Source organism: Tasmannia lanceolata, unplaced genomic scaffold (genome assembly GCF_043159265.1).
Source record: "Tasmannia lanceolata isolate RefF3 unplaced genomic scaffold, GAP_Taslan_0.1 ptg000026l, whole genome shotgun sequence".
NCBI lineage: Eukaryota > Viridiplantae > Streptophyta > Magnoliopsida > Canellales > Winteraceae > Tasmannia > Tasmannia lanceolata.
This window is the reverse complement of record NW_027518703.1, coordinates 3,481,333-3,503,261: the sequence shown is the minus strand read 5'-3', so window position 1 is coordinate 3,503,261 and position 21,929 is coordinate 3,481,333. Positions and strand designations below refer to the sequence as shown.

General features: G+C 38.0%; 2 protein-coding genes across 3 annotated transcripts in view; one reads left to right on the top strand and one right to left on the bottom strand.

The window, feature by feature from the left end:
• The window catches only part of LOC143858848 (integrin-linked protein kinase 1-like), a 38,668-nt gene extending 36,198 nt beyond the window's left edge, over nucleotides 1–2,470 (bottom strand). Inside the window, exon 1 of one of the 2 annotated variants that reach the window (XM_077369559.1) lies at nucleotides 1,252–2,470. In XM_077369559.1, the coding sequence (XP_077225674.1) occupies nucleotides 1,252–1,668 (417 nt within the window). In that variant the 5' untranslated portion in view covers nucleotides 1,669–2,470. The remainder of the gene's footprint in view (nucleotides 1–1,251) is intronic. The other variant, XM_077369558.1, reaches the window with a different exon arrangement.
• An 18,928-nt stretch (nucleotides 2,471–21,398) lies between these two features.
• LOC143858501 (acetolactate synthase small subunit 1, chloroplastic-like) overlaps nucleotides 21,399–21,929 on the top strand; it is a 30,195-nt gene continuing 29,664 nt past the window's right edge. The window contains exon 1 of the mRNA XM_077369138.1: nucleotides 21,399–21,661. Coding sequence (XP_077225253.1) covers nucleotides 21,429–21,661 — 233 coding nt within the window. The 5' untranslated portion in view covers nucleotides 21,399–21,428. The remainder of the gene's footprint in view (nucleotides 21,662–21,929) is intronic.

Below are 21,929 nucleotides of genomic sequence, written 5' to 3'. Positions count from 1 at the left end.
AGCAAAAAACCCATTGATTTGTCTAGAAGTTTACAATTCACAGTACGGAGTTCGGAAGCAAATAATTTAGCGATTCGATATAATGGAAAATCTGTTTCCGATATCTAAGGACCAAATATATTTAGCATGCTGAAGATACATAAAAAAAATAGGTCAGCATTATTCCGCATACATTCCATTGTCTGATTATCGATGTTTTAACCATAGGCCCATCATAACGGTATGGTGTAATACACCTGAACTTTTTGTTTGTAGTCAAGACAAGTTTGCCCTGCCCAGGAATGGAAAATGTGTCCAACTAAAAGGAACGATTAAAGCACAAATAAATGATCCAACAAAAACCATCCACTAGACCACCCTGTTCCAGAGGAGGGAATAAAGAAAACGAATTAAAAACCATCCCTCATTGACCTAAACACTTCAAAATGGGTGCGTTACACATTTTCCGACATTTTCAGGCAGAAACAACCGTGTTTGATGTCCCAATAGCATACTTGGATAGCTAGGTGAGTCTCAAGTAATGGAGAAAAAACATGCCCAGGTGCTACCTGCAAATGTATACCTCGGCCAAGTTGTAACAAAGGAACCTTCAGGTCCTGAGGTAAGAAATATTTTCTCAAATAATGAACGCATTGCAGCATTAACTTATGAAGGACCTGGCTGGTGGCGTGATAATGGTGACAAAAAGACAATGGTTTTGCATTATGGACTAGAATCAAACCATGCTATTGCATCATTTTCGATTAAAAGGCATTCCCCAGAACTGGAAGTGCCCCAAATTCGCAAATGCTTCCAAGATTTCAGGAAGCAGAAAACATCTTTCCTTCTAATCAAGCGGGCCATATTTAACACTCCCGTGCCTGGGCAAGGATTAGATTTGATAAACTGGCCAACACTGGAATGGATTGCAATTCATTAAAGATTTTGCACTACATGAAAGCCATGAATTTTGACCAGGGCAGAGCCTTTGAGAGACCTTTTACCTTTTGCTTATAAAAACTTTTTTTTTTTTGATAAATTCATCAATGCTCACTCAAGAAAATAATAGTAGTAGTAGTAGTAATATCAATGACAACAATAACAATAAAGAAAAAATGAAAGAGAATTTCCATGGACATGAGTAAAATTTGAACTCATTCATTCACTTTAAGTCTTTAACTAGCTGGGCTATTTCATGAACATGAAATCGCATGCATAGCACCAAACCAAATCTCAAATTGAAAAATAAAACACCCATGAAAGCAAATTTACCGTGCTTCCCCACCGATCTCGAGCATCAATATTCGCCTTCCGACTCAGCAACAACTTCACAACATCCACATGCCCCTCACAACCTGCAATATGCAAAGCAGTCCTTCCATCCAAATCAATACTATTAACATCAATACCCCCTTTAAGCAAATCCTCAACCCCCTTCACATCCCCTCTAGATGCCATAAACAAAAGCTGCATCGTCGAATCAAGATTCCCTGGCACTGTTAGTTCCTCCTTGATCGGACTCCGTCGATTCGGATCAAGCGAAGACTGCCTCCCAAAGCTGAAACGAAACGCATTCCGCCTCGGATCAAATGACGTCTGCCTACCAAAACTAAACCTCCCACTCCTCCTCATAGATCCCATCGAGAACTGTCGCGAGATCCCTCGCTTCAGCTGAGCAGCTATATCCATTTTTCCTACCGGGATCTCTTACCAAACCCCGAAACTAACCTAATTTTACAAATAAATCATCTCCAATCCCCAATTCTAACCTAATTTCACACATAATTCATCGCCGAAACAAGTAATTCTTCCACAGGTGAAAAATTAAGTTATAAAACACCAATAATTACCTTAAACAACGCCAAATTTTCTTCGATTCTAATAAATCATCGTCGATCTCCGATTCCAACCTAATTTTACATATAATTTTCTACCACAATCGAAAAATTAGGTTGAAAAACTCAAAAATTTACCTTAAACAACGCCAAATTCTTTGAAGGAATAGCATTCAACTCTACATCGCTATAAGAACGCCATTTTCTTTGAGAAAAAACAGATTTTTATAGACATTGAAGAAAATCAGATCTCAAGTGAAATTAAAAATCAATGAGAATCCATTTTAAGAGTAAAATTGGAGGCGATTATACAGATATGAAGGGAAAAAAAACCCTAAGAAACCCTGGAATCGAGCGAAATTAGGGTAAGGAGAGATCAAAAGAGACTCCTGAAACCCTCATTCCGATCGAGACCGGGTAGAGAGAGAGAGAGAGAGATTGAATGTGGAAAATCCGACATATCGGGGGGAAAATGAGAATGAAGAGAATGGTGGTGAGTTTGGGAGGGAGAATAATTCAACCCGCGATTCGGACGGAGGAGAGTAAAACAGTCCGGAAAATTTGGGGGTAATTTTTTTTGTTTTTTTTTTTGTTATGTAGAATTGTAGATGACGGTTGAATGATTTCGGATAAAGGTGTGGTCGTTTTGCATGGATTTTTGCTACATTTGGCACGGGGCAAATAGCCAAATAACGAATATGCAGAAAGTGACTTTTAGGATCAACGGTAAAAGGCATTTTATTTTTTTTGGGAGCAATGGGATAAGATTGATAGCGTGGAGGGCCCCGCATGCAATTGCAGCCCAAAATGTGGTGTGGCCCACATTGTTTGGGTTATCGAAAGCATTCATCTGTTGGGCCCTGATGTAGATTGGGGGTGCCCTAAATATCTTCTCCGTAATACCATCCTAACCCTCCGATCTGTGAAAGTTTCTATAGTGTGCCGTCCATTTTAAACCTTGGAAAAGATAAGGATAGGCACATCCTATCAATCCCAGGGCCCAACAAATGAACAGTTTGGTCACCAAAATAATGTGAGCCCCACTGTATTTTTGGGTTGCAAGTGCATGCACTAGAGTGCACCATGTAATTTCTCAGCATAGGAATGAAGATGAAGAACATTGCTTTTGGTGTCCTCAGCTTGATTGTGGTTCAGATCAAGAGATATGATCAAGCAGGGCATGACTTACAGCCCAGTAAATGTCTTTTAGGAAGCAGCCTAAAAGTGACTTTCTTGTAAGCATTTTGTTTCTTTTTTTAAACTTGAAGAGTTTTATAGTCTGGTGGGCCATTTCATTTGTCGGCCCACATGTGGGTCCATAGTTGACGTGACACATTCTTTTCATTTTTTAAAATAGCAAGATTGTATTAAATAAAAAAGAAGTGGGTCAAGAGTTAAGACCAAGAAGATAATGGGGAAATACAACGCAGCAGTTGAAAACTTGAAATAAAAATAGATCTCTGAACATCTATGATCTAAGTCACGTGACGGGTTACAAGTATAATGATAGTGGGTCCTAAACCCTTAATTAAGCTTTACCTACAATTAAGTTTGTAGGTAAGCCAAGGAGGTCCCACACGATTTTGACACTTATCGGATATGGATCAGATCCGACGAATCCTGCCGACCTGCCAAATTCCTGTTTAATTAAGTTCAAATCTCTTTAGATTCATTGGACCTGTCTCGGTTCATTGTCACGCTACTCGTTATTTTACCAAAATACCCTTGACGTTGAAACAACCTCTTTATTCAAAAGTGCATCTTTTTATAGCGTGCGAGGAGATATAGCCATCCATGGTCGCTGCTAAAAAAGGTGTGACAAGCGCACTTGCATTTAGCTTTCTTATGTGTAAATGAAGAGAAATTTAAATCAAAGAAAAAAAGGAGCACATGGAATCCCCTAGGTTGGAGGGTGTTACGTGCCTAATCAGACGTAACGCAAATAAACAAAAGAGAAAATAGAAAAGAGGGAGAGAGAGGTTGATTCGAGGCGGCTCAAATTGATAGGAAACATGACTCTCCTAGAACAAAGTTTCTTTTGTGCTGTAAATTTCTTCTTCTTTCCCCATTTCATTAAAATACAACTAATTAAATACAAACACAAAGGTAAGTTACACATGAACTATCCATTTTTTCACTTAAAAGACACATAAGCAATAACCAACACCCACTACCCGAAAACCCATAAGCCATAACTAAATAAAAATTACAGCTATAACTAAATAAAAACTACATCATAATCCACCCCACATATATCATAAGAAATGCACATAACATTTCTTTCCCTTTAAAACAACCTTGTCCTCAAGGTTGAATTTGTTGGAGAAAATCTTTATTCCATCGGAATCCCAAATCTTAATGGTCACGATCAATTTAACCTCGCCTTCAAAGTTTGCTGCATCAAACTCAAACAGAAATATGATCTTTCGTGACACTGCATTGAAATAATGAAATGATTGAAAGGCCGGAAAAAATCATTAAGATTCTTGGCAAAACATTCGACGAAGCTATCTTCGTCACCATCAAATCTCAAACTTTTCTCTACACGAACAATAGCTTGCTCAAGATTCAACTTTTGATCTTCTTTTCGCATTTCCTTAATCTCTTTGCTGATTTCTTTCAAGGAGGCAAATCGTTTTTGTCCTTCCATCATTTTCAAAACCAATGCCTTAATTTCCTCCAAATCTTCACGTATTGATTCCCAGGACTCCGAAGGCGCAGTCATGGCGCAAGATCGACGGCTCTGATACCACTTGTTACTTGCTTATCGGACGTAACACAAATAAACAAATGAGAAAATAGAAAAGAGGGGGAGAGAGGTTGATTCGAGGCAACTGGACCTCCTAATTGCTCAAATTGAGAGGAACCATGACTCTCCTAGAACAAAGTTTCTTTTGTGCTTTAAATTTCTTTTTCTTTCCCCATTTCATTGAAATACAACTAATTAAATACAAACACAAAGGTAGTACACATGAATTACCCATTTTCCCACTTAAAAGACACATAAGCAACAAGTAACACCCACTACCCTAAAACCCATAAACCATAACTAAATAAAAATTATAGTTATAACTAAATAAAAACTACATCATAATCCACCCCACATATATCATAAGAAATGCACATAACAGAGGGACCCGCACACAACTCTTGCATGCCGCTTATGAGCGGATTCCTATGTAGGGGTGTCAACGGATCCACTTCGGATCGGTCTTAGCCACAATCCATTCAAATCACTTATCCGTCAGATCAGAGTTGGAGTGTTCTTCGGATCCTACTTCCCATGTCTCAGCCACGATCCATTTCAAATCAGACCGTCCATCGGAGTGTCCTATTAGGTCCTATTTACGTTGTACATAATTAAAATTCTGAAAAGAGGGCGAGGGTGAGTCGCAACGGCGACAACACAGTTGATTAGAGACTTAATGTCCGGTTAGAGAAGGAAAAGAAGAGGCTAATTAACTCAAGACTTAAGACAGATAAATAACAAAATATTGAAAATGGAATTTGCTCAAAAAATAGTTATAGCTTATTTTACAAAAAAAAAAAAAAAAAAAAAAAACCCTTGAAATAATACTGAATGTTATAAAATTAAAGGGAATTTTCATAAAATAACATAATAATATCGGATTTCGGATCGTCCCGCTGGCTTTTATTAGTTGTCTGGATCTGAACGGTAATTTTTTTCCCAGGAGATCATTTTTTTTCACCTCCTCTAGGATTATACGCCCCTTTTAACGTGATTTGACGTCAAAAAGCGTTAAAGTCTTCCCACAATTCTGTTAAAAGGGGGTGCATAATCCTACAGGGGGTGAAAAAATCATCTCCCTTTTCTCAGATCCTATGATCGGAATCCAAATATGTCCATAGATCCTAGCAGTGTCTCTAGCTCCTGTCCATTAAACTTCGGATTCGAACAGTCCATTGGACTGTCTAGATCCATTGACACCCCATTCCTATGAGGATTTACTACTGCATACGCTATACTCGTTGACCAATGTTCGGCAACAGGCGAAAGGCGGATTTACTACTTCATACGCCAAACTTCTAGTTATGTTAGACAGTTGGCGATAAAGAACTGGTAAGTATGTCTTTTTTTTATGGGTAAGCTGGGGTTAGGCAAGACTCCGACCAGAATTCAATAAATAGAATAAAAATATATACATGAGGATTGAAAGCAAACCCTATGACAAAAAGGATAGGGGAGACAAAGCAAACAAGATAAAAAAAGAAAACTAACATCGGCAACACAAAAACAAGCATTAGCACCCAGAAGAAACTCGGTAGACTCTGGCAATGAAAGGCACCACAATCTTGGTTGTTGCCAAAAGAGTTCAAGAAAATGACACCTGCATTCCCATATTTTGATAATGCCACTCCTTTCTTGATGAAGTTAGCTTTTCCCCACGTTTGGATTGCCAGAATTAGGAATCAAAATCGGCCTTTTATTCCGATCGAACTGATTCAGGCCCTTGGCTTGCATTCAAAAATGGGCACTCATATTGACACCCCCTTCTTGTTTTCCCTCAAAAATTAAATAACAAACAGAAGTGGATGGTAATCAAGGTTTTAAATTTCGATCGAAATCCGAAATTTCAGGTTTCGTTCGAGACCGAAACCGAAATTGGGTAAAGACAAAATGTAACGAAATTTCGTCCAAAATTTCATTTTCCCTGAAATTGCGGGCCGAAATTTAAGAAATATCTCCAAAAAATCTGGTATTTATTCATTATTTAATAATATCCCAAATTTTAGCCAAATTTATCGAAATTTTGGGGATTTCGCTGAAATTTTTTACGGGCTAAAATATTACTTAATTTGATTTCGATTGATTTCGTTGAAATTTTGGTTTCGGTGAGGACCGAAATTTCAAACCTTGTTGGTAATGCACTCATTTTAAGAAAATTCAATTAAAGACTGGAAATGTCATTTCCCTTCTTTTTTATTACTGATATTGGCACTGCCATGTTTTGATAATTGCATTAAGTCATCTTGCCCTTCACTGTTTAAACAAATGTCAATGGTTATTACAGTTCCCAAAGTCAATCTAAAAATAGAAAAGACAAATTGAGTTTGTGCAATTATTATAACATAGTAGTGCCAATATCTTTAGCCGTCCTTATTATAATGAGATTTGCTAGGGACTTTGCAAAAAGGCATTTCACAGCTGGCAAGCATGAGAGAGCAGCCACAAAGGCTCACTTTTCACCAGATTTATGTCGAAGGAGATGAGATTTACTTCTTTCCCATTGAAGCCGAGTTTTTTAGAGCGAAACTCGAAAATAATCAAAAGTTTTCAAAGAACTCAAAAGCTAAAGGCCAATTTTTATTCAATAATTCAAGAAAGTCCATAACAATGCTTTCAGAATATCTATTTATAAGAAAAGAAATCTTAAAAGCTAACTTAAGACCTAAGTAACTAATCTTAACTGTCTATCTATCTAAAGTAACCTAATTATAAAATATAAACTGTTAGCCCAAGGGTTCCCCATGGGTTCATTCAATCACCTTGTTTTGATGATTAACAAACGCAAATTGATTAGTTGTTTATGGACTAATTGTTTGCCTTGAGTGTTGTGCTATGGACAAAAAATTCACAGGTTAATCCATGATAGCACCAACACATCATTGATGGCCTATGCTTGAAGATGGACCAAACGCAATGCAAATGAGCTAAAGCATACTTGAATCAATCATACCTTGTAGGATCAACCAAGGAGAAGCTCAACATTAGTCATCTCAAATCATTGAACAAACAAAGGAAAATCAATGAAGGCCAAAGCTTGTGGATCAACAACTTGCAAAGGAGCTTGATTTAAATGGTGGCATCATCCTTGGAAGGTGTCAAGCAAAGAAGCTCAACTTTGAAGATCCCAAAGCAAGCCAAGCACCACATTGAAGATCAAATGAAGATTGGCTCAAGAGAAGTTCAAGAGAGTACTTAGAATGGTAGTATGTATCACATTTCTCTCTTGTATTTTCTCTTGATCAAGGCACATCATAAAACTCCTAAAAATATATTTTTCAAAGAGACTAACACTCCCTTTAAGAACTTAAATAGATAAGTGAATGGCCATGGTGGTGTACCAAAATATTGAGACCCATATGACATTCAACACAACATTGAACAAAACAGAGTTCTGAAGAAACAACCTGGACCAGCAACTAAATCCTATCAAAAATTGTTTAAAATATTTTTAACAGATTGCTCTCATTTTTCTCATATCCGTAGAGTATAAAAATGTCGAAATTCGACAAGAAACAAAGGAGATACAAATTTTTCAAGTGGGAAGCAGATTGCTGGAAATCCAGTCTCGGAGCTCCGAGACATTTCTCGAAGCTCCGAGCTCTGAGAAAACAACCAGAAAAAAAATATAGCTGTTGTGGCCCAACGGCTAGTTGACTTTTTAACCCAGTTTTGACTGTTTTGCCCACCAGATGGTCATATTGAGTTGGAACTTCATATATACTCATTCAAAGGGTCTAAAACACATGATGAACATACTCCAACTCTAATAAACCCTAGAAAACACCTTTGCATCAAAATTGGGTTTTTCTCTCCCACTTCTTTAAAAAAAAAAAAAAATTCAATAAGCTCGAAGTTTTCATTTTCCAAAATTTTACATTTTTGAACAAAGTCAACATTTTTTTTTATCAAAATTTGGTAAAGTTGACCTAATTTTTCATTTTTGCCCAAACAATCATCAACTTCCATTTTCAAGTTTTCAATTTGATTTTGCAACTCGAAAATTGAAGTTTTGAAATTGTTCTCGTTTGCAAAAGACTTCTGAGAAATCTTGTTTTGTCCAAAGGTAGTATTTTCATCAATAGAAGCACTAAGACAAATATTTTTCTCATATAAATTTTCAACAGTGATTCATATTTCTTTTGCATTTTTACATGAAGATATTTTCACAAAAATATCACTAGATATTCCAAAACACAATGCAATCATAGCTTTTGAGTTTAAAGAAAACATATTCAAAGCAAGCTTGTTGTATTTTTTAGGTAAGGTGAAGCCTTTATCAATTATGTCAATTATATCATAATCTATAGATTTTAGAAAGAACCTCATTTTGACTTTCCACGATCCATAATTCGTTCCATCAAAGATGGGAGGAACAAGATATGATCGTCCTTTCTCAAAATTCATAGGGGTTGCCATTTTAGATCTTTTCTCTTGTAGAAATTTGAAATAATCAAAGATCTATAGAAGAACCTTTATCTCTAATACCAAGTGAAATCCCACTAAGCAACCCAAGAGGGGGGTGAATCGGCTTTATATGAATTTAAAGATTTAATTCCAAGTTAAAAACAAATTGATCCAATTTAACAATTAATTCACCACACACAACAATGCTCTTGTTACTTTGCAAGATTAATACGGAATGAAAATGTAAAGTTAAGTAAAGATCTTACCACATAAGAGAAGGAGAGAGAAGATGGGAGTGCACACAAGATTTATAGTGGTTCGGGAGACACCCTATGTCCACTCTTCCCAAGTTTGGTCTCCTTGGGGAAATCCACTAAAAGTGATCCTCATTTCTTAACGGGTCGGATCGGGAACCCTCTTACAACGGCTTCACCTTTCTTATCGGGTTGAAGCGAAGACCCTCACAATTTTTCACCTTTCTTAATGGGCCGAAGAGTAGACCCTCAATACAATGATTCACCTTTCTTTGTTGGGTCGAATCGGAGACCCGTGATAGTTGTGGAGACTTTGAAGTACACTTGGATAGCCTTTTGTGGGCTTGATTACAACACTTGAGCTCACTACAAATCTCTCAAATAGATGTACAAAGTATAGCCTAATTCACTCTCAAATGATTTCTCAAACTCAAGGCACAAAAAGAAGTAGGAGAGAAAAACCCAAATTTGATGCAAAGGTGTTTTCTAGGGTTTATTAGAGTTGGAGTATGTTCATAATGTGTTTTAGACTATTTGAATGGGTATATTTGAAGTCCCAACTCAATATGACCGTTTGGGGGGCAAAACAGTCAAAACTGGATAAAAAAGTCAACTAGCCGTTGGGCCACAACTGTTATATATATTTTTTGTTCCTGGTTGTTTTCTCAGAGCTCCAAGAAATGTCTCGGAGCTCCGAGAATGGATTTCTAGCAATCTGCTTCCTACTTGAAAAATTCATATCTCCTTCGTTTCTTATCGGATTTCGACGTTTTTATACTCCATATATATGAGAAAAATGAGAGCTATTTGTTAAAAATATTTTCAAAAATATTTGAAATTTTTTTTAAATAAGTTTTGATAGGATTTAGTTGCTGGTCCAGGTTGTTTATTCGGAACACTGTTTTGTTCAATATTGTGTTGAATGCCATATGGGTCTCAACATGTTGGTACACCACCATGGCCATTCATTTATCCATTTAACTCCTTAAAGGGAGTGTTAGTATCTTTGAAAAATATATTTTTAGGGGTTTTAAGATGTGCCTTGATCAAGAGAAAACACAAGAGAGAAATGTGATACATACTACCATTCTAAGTACTCTCTTGAACTTCTCTTGAGCCAATATTCATCTTTAATATGGTGCTTTGCTTGCTTGTGATCTTCAAAGTTGAGCTTCTTTGCTTGACACCTTCCAAGGATGATGCCACCATTTGGTTCAAGCTCCTTTGCAAGTTGTTGATCCACAAGCTTTGGCCTTCATTGATCTTTCTTTGTTTGTTCAATGCTTTGAGATGACTAATGTTGAGCTTCTCCTTGGTTGATCCTCCAAGGTATGATTGATCCAAGTATGCTTTAGCTCTTTTGCATTTTGTTTGGTCCATCTTCAAGCATAAGCCATCAATTATGTGTTGGTGCTATCATGAATTAACCTGTGAATTTTCTGTCCATAGTACAACACTCAAGGCAAACAATTAGTCCATAAACGACTGATCAATTTGCGTTTGTTAGTTATCAAAACAAGGTGATTGAATGAACCCATGGGGAACCCTTGAGCTAACAATCTCCCTCTTTTTTATGATGACAGACCAAATTGATTAGACAGGTAGGAGGAAGCTCTTGTGAGGATTATATAAATAAGTTAATAGATACTCCTCCTCCTCAACATATGTATAAACGCATGAACAAAATATTCTTAAAATAGAAATTCCGTAAATTGACATATATCGTATTGGTAAAGTGCACATAAGTTTCCCAATTCAAGTCCAAATCACATGATCTTGGGCTCTTTAGATAGGTAATAAAAAACCCTTCTAATGAGACCAAAATCAAGCCAATGGGTCAAGATTTGATGCCTCAAAAATATGATGCAAAAAAATGACGAAAATAAAAGTTAACGAATAAGAGACTTGTTCCACGTCGACGAAAATCACCAAACATTCTTTTGCATTTTCATCCACATCATAGTAGCCTCAAATTCAAGCTATGACTACATGACAGACCCTTGAGTCTCTATCATACATCTAATCCTATCCAAACCTTATGTTTTCTCTAGATAAAGCTTCACCTCATCTTTTCTATACTTTGATTTCTTACTCCACGAATCATTAATAGTGCTCACTAATTCTAGATTCTATTATCTTTCGATGTAGAATAAAATGTCTGCTCATATTTATGTGGAAAATGGATGTAAGAAATTTTACACCCATTTTACGTCTAAAAAACAAAATATGATGGTCTTTTTTCTTCCTCAGATCTTCTTTTGCCTTTTTTTTTTTTGCTTTTATTTCTTTAAGATCTCCTTTGTGCTTGGAAGAAGAAGAAGATGACAGTCATATGGGCATCTTAGGTATTTTAATTATTAAATATCAAGAAATACTTTTTTTTATCAAAAGAGAGTGTTTGCTTCCAAATGATAGAGCAAATATGAAGTCCCTTTTTGTTTTATTTATTTAAGTATTTCTAGAATTGATTTAAATATTATTTAATAATAAATTTATTAGTGTAATTGAGATCTCACAATAAGTGTGAAAAAGTTTATTAGTGAAAATATATTTTAATTGTCACCATTACTGTAATATTAGTTTTTAAATAGACAACTTGAGCTTAATAATGATTAATGTCGCCATTCAAAAATAAAATCTAATGCTTAATGTTGACACTGCATAACTGAGTTCTTTATATATCTAAAATCGATTATAATGTCTAAGATATGGGATCAGAATTTGCTCTCATTAGGTTGTGCTTCGATAGCATTACTAATGAATAAACTATATTAAAAGGGAAGCCATAAATTCATCCCGTTTTTCACTTGGGATAGCCCCTTCTAGTGTATTTATGAGTTATGACTCCCCTTTTACGCTCGAGGGACTTTCCCAAGTAAAAAAAGAAGAAAGAAGGGGTGAGTATATCATTTCCCGTTAAAAACATATATGACAAAGAAATTGAAAGAGATTGAGATTAAAAAATGGCTTCATTATTATATGGTAGATTATTTTAAAACTATGTTTGGACAATTTTATTAAGAAGATTATACATCTTAGCGTTGAGATTACGTACTGGATAAGCTTGCTTTGGCAGACACTATTACGTTCCACGAATGAAATGGGAGACGATATTTGCACTACCTTGTTTAATTATTGGCACTCCTCTCTTTAACCTTCCATAGCAATCTGTCAAAAAACAGGCTGGAGAAGTTTAAAGAGATGAGTGACAATACCAAAGCAAGGTAGTGTGGAATCATCTTCATCACTTCATGGGATTATGTATGTGATTATATTGTGACAAGCATTCTTGACCCATGATGCGCACAGATTAAAAAGGTGGGCCCCACTCCATCTAAACATGAGAGGTAAAATGGTGGGCCTGCACTATTCATGGGTTTCAGTGTAGATGGTGGGACCCACCTATGCGTGGGCTTGGGTGGAGATGGTGGGACCCGCCCTATCAAAGCATGTGTACAATTGTGTGCTCCGCGTATTGCAAGAATTTTATGGAAAAGAAGAAATTTTCCAAAAAAATTTGTTTTTTCAGTGTTTGATTACAAATGAAAAAAGTAACTTCAACCACAACACCTGAAGATGTATTTAGTGGGAGCTTCAAATTATAATGATATACCTATAAATAAGCCAAAACTGTATCATTTCCGCAAAATCTTAGGCTAAAAAATTTTAATTGGAAAACTTTTTCCAAGAGAAATATTTTTCCTGCTAACCAATGAGGGTCTAATGTAACGTCATTACTAGTTTGGGATCACTTGAAAACAAGACACACTCGTTTTAATTCGTTGTTGGGGAGGCCTCATCTTTCATTGCATACTCACAAGCAGTGGAGCCCTCACGATTTCACAAGGGGCCCGTTGTTGGGGGGTTCCACTTGAAAGCAAAGATTCCACATGGGAAATGTGAATGGATGTGGATGGGCTTAAAAGGACTTGGACACCCTCCCCTTAACAGCTAGCTTTTAAGGGTGAGTTCTACGCCGGTCCCTACAAGTGGTATCAGAGCCGAGTTTGTGGTAATCCCAATGTGCCTTTGAGGATGGAAAAATCCCCCGGGGCAGTGCTTTCACGTGGAGGGGAAGATTGTTGGGGGGTTCTATGTGAAAACAAAGATCCCACATCGGAAATGTGAATGAATGTGGATGGGCTTAAAAGGACTTGGGCACCCTCCCCTTAACGGCTAGCTTTTACAGGGTGAGTTCGACCCGGCTCCCTACACCCTTCGCACTTGCCCATGGGATTGCAAAGCATGAGTATTTTTTCGAAAATTTACATACATGTCTAGTTCAAATAAATTTGCATCCATTTTTATAATTCTTTTTTACCTACTAAAATTGCATTCCACTGTGTATGGATGGGATATGAGTGGCTAGGACAAGTCTTCCCCAGCCTGAAGGGGACGAAAATCATGTGAGTTATGACAGGCGAGTGGAGATAGGGTCCACTTCCACTTGGAAGTGTGGAAGTGGATAGTTGTAGGAAAAGTTACTCTAGTGATCTCCAGAAAAAGTTTTTCATATGCAATGGTGGACCCAATGTTATCTCAATGAATTGGACCACCAAAAAGCACATGTCAACATTAAATTGGACAGGCATTGCGTTAGTTGTCAAGGGGAGGAATCACAAGTATATTTCTAAATGGAAAGCACTTTCGGGATGGGAAATGAAAAAGACTTTGGATGATTACCAAAATACCCTTTGCTCCGAGTTAAATTTTAAACCATCAAAACTTTCCTTCAACAGACCAACGCCTATTGGCTGGGAAGAGAGATTCTGGAGATCATTAAATATTACTTGGAAGATTTGCCTTGAGTAGGGGTATTTTTGTCATTGTAGCGGACACAGAGTTGGCCCCATGAATACGTTTCCCTTTCTTGTCTTTTGGGCACGTGTTGTGAGTATAGGAACAGTCTTTATTTGCAAAAAAGGGGTTTGGCTTTTGTTACGTGCTTTGAGTTGGTCCCACTTGGAGCGAGATATGGGAGATATGGGCAGTTAGCTTTACCATATTTCCCTCCTTTATTTTCTCTTAATAAAAACGTATGCTGATGTGTTTCTTTGGCACGTTAAGGTCCAGTTGGGTTTGTGTTTAGGTGGCTGAGTTTCATTAGTCCATGTCTCTAGGTTAGTTACTAGTTTTATCTATTCTCCTATTTTTAGGGCTGCAACTCGAGCCGGGTTTTACCCGACCCGCATCGACCCGGCCTGAAAATAGCCTGGGTTGGGTTCAGGTTTCATGGGCTTCGGGTCGATCCGGGTTGAGCATTCAAAAGACAACATTGTTTGATTGTAATTACAACATTGTTTGATTACAACATTGTTTGATTCAAGTGTAATGTGAGTGTAATTACATCATTGTTTGATTCAAGTGTAATGTGAGTGTAATTTCTACTTCTATGAGTTGAGTTGCCTTGCCAAACAAGAATTTTCCTTAAAAAATTGCGTTAACGTGAAAAAACCCGACCCGACCCGACCCGAGATTTATCATGGGTAGGGCCGGGTTTGGGAATCGTGGGTTTTCCGAAAAAAAAACCCAACCCGACCCGACCCGAGATATTTCTCGGGTAGGGTTGGGTTCTCCAAAACCCGACCCGCCCGACCTGAGTTGCAGCCCTAGCTATTTTCAAGCATTGTAATCGCTGGGCTCTCATTCAATAAGAGCATCCATTATCATGATAAAAAGGCAATGTAGAAATTTATTCCAGTAGTGTCTTGTGCACAAAGGAGGACGACTCCTCCCTCGAAGTGGGTCAAGAGGCCGATTTTCCCTCAAAGAAGATCAATCCGTTGTGAACCAATCTAGGTTTGTAACAGCTTTCCTAGCATCTCAAAAAATCTAAATTTTGTTTGTCTTTACTGAATTTCGGCCAAAATTTTGGGATTTTGGCTGAAATTTCAGTTTCGGTTAGGTCCGAAATTAGCCCTGAAACCAAAATTTAAAACCTTGGTCCCAAGTAATGAAAATGGGTGCATTTACCATTTCCTTATTTAATCCACCACTTTAACTCCTTATTTTATGTGTAAGTGTTGCGAAAGTTGCCTTGTTTACCACACCCACTTTTCTGAATTCAACTAGGTTTCTTAGTTGTGGTGGGAAACCAAGTTAGAAATGAAGAGGAGGTCTTGTGGTGAACCGCTAGGTAGGGGTGGACATGGTATGGTTCGGTTCGGTTTTGGGGTATACCCAGAACCGAACCATATATAATCGGTTCCCTGAAATTGGAACTAGAACCGAACCATATATGATTGGAACCGAACCGAACCAAAACCATATATAATCGGTTCGGTTCTGGGTTTACCCAACCTTCACCAAATGTAGATATTTTTCCTAATCGTATTTATAATCGGTTCGGTCCTGTTTATATATGAACTACAAAGACTAACATGCACGAATTTGGAATAATCAGGCACAAATTTGCACAAATTTGGGCAATGCAAAAATTATATATGACCTACAAACATGCACAAATTGGAATAATCAAGCACAAATTTGGGGGTTGAATTAAAATTTTAAAGGCAAAGCAACACGTTAAAGAGGGGTGAATTAAAAGGGGGTGGAGTGATTTTATCAAGCGATGAGGCATTGGGTTTTAAGGTGAGGGTCGGTTCTCGGTTCGGTTTTCGGTTCCGGGATTCCAAACCTAGAACCGAACCGAACCGAATTTCCACCCCCTTTTTTTTCCTCTTGGATTACTCTTGTATTTTTGTGTTTTTCTCTTGGATTGTTTCTGCAAGTTAATCCTGTCGTAATTATTATAATTTCATTTTCTCGTAGTGGAAGATCGTGTTCTCACCTAGGGATGTAGGCATCTTTGCTGAACCATATCTCTATATTTATCTTGTGGCATGCTTTTATTTCCACATTTCCGTTTGTTTGTGCATGATCAGATTAGATTTTGCCAGGCAGATTTCTTAACAAGCGGTATCAGAGATGTGGTTCAAGCGATCGTTCATTGAGTTGCGGTTGCAATGATTATGGGTGTTGTTGTTTGATCACAATTATAGTGATCATCAGAGGTAGAATTATTGTTTGAGATATTCTCATTCGAGGTGAGGCCCTACAATGAGAAGTGCGGAGAGATATGAAATGACGGTGAAGTCGAGTTCTATTAAGTTAAATATTAATAGGTTTGACCGAAAGGCAGGTTTCACCCTATGATAAATGAGGATAAAGGACATTCTTGTCCAAATGGCCTGGTAATGATGTTGAAAGAAAATGATGGAAAGACTGATAAGACGATAGATACCAAGTGGGACGACATTGAGTCGAAGACGGTCAGTACAATTTGACTATGTTTGGCAAATGACATTGTGGAAGAAGAATCGGTGCCGAAGTTATGAGATAAGTTTGGAAAAGCTTTACATGTCAAAAAGCTTGGTGAACTGATTGTATCCGAAGCAATAATTGTATGGGCTGAAGATGCGGGAAGATGAAAATCTTCTAGAACACATGGTTGTGTTCAACAGGCTTTTGGATCAAGTTCACAAGGTTTATGAAAAGGTGAAGGGCGATGATAAGACCCTTATACTTTTTACCTTGCTTTTGGATTCGTATGACAACCTAGTTACAAGTCTATTGTATTGTAAAGATACAATGAAGTTAGATGAGGTCACGACTCCTCTCTTATAGATTAAGATGTGGAATAAACTTTTTATGGGTAAGGGTCAAGAGCATGAGCTAGTTGTTTATGCTGGAAATCAAAGAGGAAGAGTCATCTATTAGGTGATCAGGTTAAGACAGGTCAAAGATGCAACGTTAGCGGAAAGGATGTGCAATATTATCATTGCAAGTAATATGACCACATCAATCAAATGGGATTGTCCAAAGCGAGCTGACAAGTTCGACAATGGTTCTACAAATATCGAGGTTGCAGAAATGGATAAGTAGAGGGAAACGGTTGGAGATGTTCTCACAATCTTCACAAATAATGACACTTTTTCTCATGATGAGTGGATTTTAAATTCACAATACTCTATTCTTGTATGCTCCAGGAGAAACTATTTTAATATGTTCTAGGAGATGAGGGCAAATGTAGTGTCCTTGGGTGATGGATCTATTTGTGATGTCATGGATATTGAGGCGGTGAAGATCAAGATGTTCAATGGAGTGATTCGTACTTCAAGTAGTGTGATATATGTCCCAAAGATAAAAAAAATTCAGTGCCTCTTAGAGGATTGGACTCTAGGGGTTGCATGCATACTGCAGTAGAAGGAGCCATAAAAATTACATGTATGGTTCTGCCGAAAGAAGAGACGTGTGGTGAATTATATCATCTGGTTGGGGACATGGTAACTAGTGTTCCTGATGCCTCAATGGACGTTGGAAAACGACATGCAGATGTAATGTCCTTGCATATGGTCTCTTTCATTGTTGGTACAAAGACGAGTTTCTAGGTTACGGACGATTGTGAGGAGGTGACAATTCCTACGACGGGTGCACGGATCAAGATTACCCTCTAGGGTTGATTGTGTAAGTCAACTGGTTGACAACTACATGTGTTCATTTGCGTGTTGATCGAGCTAGGTAAAGTTAGAACCAAGATGATTCGATGTTGTATAGATGGTACTTTGAAATGTCAATGGTGGTTTATGACGACAATGAACCGGTAGCGACATCAACGAAAAATCTTCAACTACCCACGAAACAAGCTAAAGAGAAGATTGATGGGGAAATTGCCTTGTTTCCGACCCCTCGAGCTTTCCTAATTCAACTAGATTTCACAGTTGTGGTGGGAAAATATGGTGGAAACAAAAAGGGGGGGTTTCTCTTGTGGCGTGCAGTTAGGGAAGAGGCTTGAGCAATAGAATATATATATATGAGAGAGAGAGAGAGAGAGAGAGAGAGAGAGAGAGAGAGAGAGAGTTTCTTGTTTTAATTTCCTCTCTTGGGTTGTTTCTCTGGTTGCTCTTGTGTACAGCCTTGGTTGAGAGGACAAGAGAAAATGGTTGAGGTTTGTGCATTCATGGGTTTGCAGATTAATCCTGTTGTAATCCTTGTGATGGCATCTGAATCCGGGTCTGCGATCGCGCGGTCGGTAGAGGGCCTCCGCGGGGTCTGCAATCACAAACAAAGGGGGTCAGGGGGTCCGGGGTGGATCCCGGACGACCACTTCGACACCCAAGTCAGATCCTTCGACCAATCAATATAAAGGACAGCGAGAGGAGGAAGGGGTTTGATCAGGGTTACCAGGACCAAAGCGCGGGCTCTTTTCTGAGTGTGCGGATGAGTGGGTCTGAGGGGACTAGCAGGGAGAGTAGGATTAAGTTCCTAGCCTCCTCTGTTGTTGCCTCGCCTCTTTTTCTGGTTGTTATGCGGGAGCTTGAGAAAATGATGTCTTTTCAAAGCATCCATCCCTCTCTTCTTCCCTTCCCTCCTTTTTAAAGGAAGGCGCGCGGACCTTTTCATCATTATGGAGAGAAAACCTTCCTTTGTAGGATTGGGCTGTTCTCCTGCTCTGCCGGCGCGCGTGGCTTTGCCGGATAATTCTTTACATAACTTGTGAAGATGAGGTCTGGACGGCGAGAGAGCGTCACGTGTCGTGATCGTATGGTCTTGCCGTTTCCCAACGCCTTTCTTCATGATGTTAGGCTTTATTGGTGCATGGACGACACCTGGCGAGATCTGAGAGTAGCGCCGTATTTGTGTCCTATCACCTTGTAATTTTTTTCATCATGTGGTTTGCTTTTAAGAGAAATGATTTATGCTCTCTAGTGTTTTGATAAACATGCGCTCCACTTGTTTGTCGTGTAGTATTTAAACGGATGTCAGAGGATATTACGGTTCTAAAAAAGCTCTTAAAGCCCTTTAAATACTACACGACAAACAAGTGAGCGAATGTTTATCAAAACACTAGAGCGCAAATATCATTTCCCGCTTTTAATTCTACCCTATTTTTTTTGTTTTTGCAAGATTATGTCAGATTTCGCCCACAAATATCTTGCCAGGCAGTGTAAAGAAAAACATTAAACACCAAATAGAGCAGAAAATGCTCTCTAAAACGCGTTCAACATTTTTGCATAAAAAATGCCTATTTTACAACTCCTTGGTAAAATAAAAATGGTATTCGTATTATTGTTGTCGTACATGCCCAATCATATGACAAACATTACAAGCTTTATTCTTTGTCTCATCAGTAGCGATGCTGCCAGTTAGCACAAGGATAAGACAACACTGTCATAATCTTGCACTACTTTGCCCTCGTCTGTGCTTTGAGGGAAGTTTCCTTTAGGCCCTGTTTGGATTGCAAGGGAAAAAATAAAAAATAATAAATAATAATAATAATAATAATATATATATATATATATATATATATATATATATATATATATATATTTTTTTTTTTTCTATTATGGTTGATTTAGAGTGACACCATCATGAATTGAATGTTTCTAAATAAAAAGATTCATAAATACCTTACAATTAAAAATTTCTTTGTAGCTCACGCATGTCAATTTCTCCTTAGCTGTTGCTATGAATATCTTATACATGTCAATTTCTTTATAGCTGTCTAAGTGTCTAGTACCCAGTGGATTTAGGTTTCTGTAAAGTTATTGAATACCTTCTCTATTTAAGGCTACTTATGTTGGCATGGAATGTTTTGTTAAGTGGCCAAACTCACCTTGTCGTTTCTTTTTGGATTGGTTGCCGAGAGCTTGTTGGGAATTGTAATAGATTTTGACAGCTGATTAAGGGGAATGATATTTTCCGCCCCCACACCAACGTTATCCGTTAAGTTTTAAAGGCAAAGAAAAATGTTAAAGGGGGTGAATTTTTCCTCAAGCAGCGAGCCATTATCATAGAAACCGTTAAAGAAGGGTGGGGTATCATTTCCACCGATTAATAAATAATTAAAGCCAAGATGAGTTAGGTCATTATCAAATCACATTGAAGTGGTAATATGAGTTAGGTCATTATCAAAACCTTGTAGTGCCAATATTAGAGGCCATTTTTAAAGCTTCTCTATTTACCTCATAAAAAAAATAGTCATAAAACACGTACTATTCAAACATTTTAGGCCATGTTTGGTTTCCATGAAAGTTTTTTCCGTGGAATATTATTTTATCAAGTGGTGGGAGAGGGACAAGGTTGAAAGGGGAGAAGGCACAAGTGAAGACAGGGTAAGAAAAGGCTGAAAAACAACATGGGGGAAGAAAAGCTCTACTCAAAATAGAAAAATAGAGTTTTGTTTTCCTTATTTTTTAGTCAACACCCCCACCCCCTCTCTCTAAACAGCTCTCTCAACACTTAGCTTGGGCCATGTTTAGCAACCATGAATCTTTTTCATGATAAATTAGTTCCCAATGTGATAAGAGGAGACGAGATGAGACGTAGAGCGGTTGGGAGGAGGAGCGACTTGAGAGGCACCAGCAGGGGCGGAGACAGGAATTTACACTTGGGGGGCTGGACTAATTTAAACTTTGCCTGCATTGGTCATTGGGGGGGGGGGGGGGGGGGGGGGGGGTGGTACGCCATATGTGCCTCCGCCCCTGCCGCACCAATGAGTGTTGGTGCAAAATTTTTAAAATTTTTACACTACTTAATTTGAGGGTTTAAATAATGAGTATTGAGAGTGAGAGGAGGCAAAGAAAAAATCAATTGGAGTTTTTGTTTCCTCGTTTTTCAGACTTTTCTTACCTTCTCCTCACTCAGTCCTTCTAGCGTCTATCCTTCTCGCATCCTCCCTCACTATTGAGCAAGCTAGTATTCGAGGAAAAATAATTCAGGGGGGATTTGCTAGTGAACACCGTAAAAGGTATTTCACGGATGGGCTATTGCAAATGGGAGCAGCCACCCAGGCTCAAATAACAAAATCTGAGCCTGGGTGGCTGCTCCCATATGCAATAGCCCATCCGCGAAATGCCTTCTGCAATGGTCCCTAGCAAATTGCTTATAAGAATATTGTTAAATGTCATGAGATACAGATGACGAGCGTAAAATAGTCATTTAGCCAACGCATGTGCAGTCTAAGTCTAAAACGGTAAAACGTTTGGAAATTCTTTTGAACTGCCGGCTGCATACCAAACTAAACTATTTTGCCCCCCCAAAATTTCATGCTAAAAAAGGTCCCACCCCGGAGTCTAGTTGACTATTTTACCCCCACAAAATTTCATGCTCTACTAGAGAATTATAACTGTCATGGGCAAATCCAGTCATTTAATCCACTTAAAACCCTAACAGTAACACACGTCTTCTCTCACCCTTCTCTCTACCATGGCTGCAGTTTCAGCTCCCCCTATACCACTCAATACCATGAATTCTATCTCTCATTCTTTCTTCGAAGTGGGTTTCAAACATGGGTTCTCGAGAACCCAATTTTTTTTGAAAATGAGCTTTGCTTCGAGGTTGAAATCTAGGACTATTGAGCTTAAGAAAATGGTGGTTTCTGCAAGCAATGAGAATGCATTTTCTATAAACGAGGCTGCATCCTCTAGAACAAGGAATTCGTAAGCTTTAGGTTCCTTTTGATTTTCCTTTCTCTCTCTATGTTAGCTTTTCATACTTTATTTTTTCGTTTGTTATGGGTTTCTTTTTCTGGGTCAGCATTAAAATGGCTGGTTCTATCTGTCCTTTTTTTGTTTTTAGCTTGGGTTTTATTAATTTATAATGGGTTTTGGTTCCTTGATTAAATAATCATTTTATGAGATTGTTATACATCTTCATTGTTCAACAACTGTTTAATTTCAGCTTCATTTCTTGCGTAATGGCCATTTC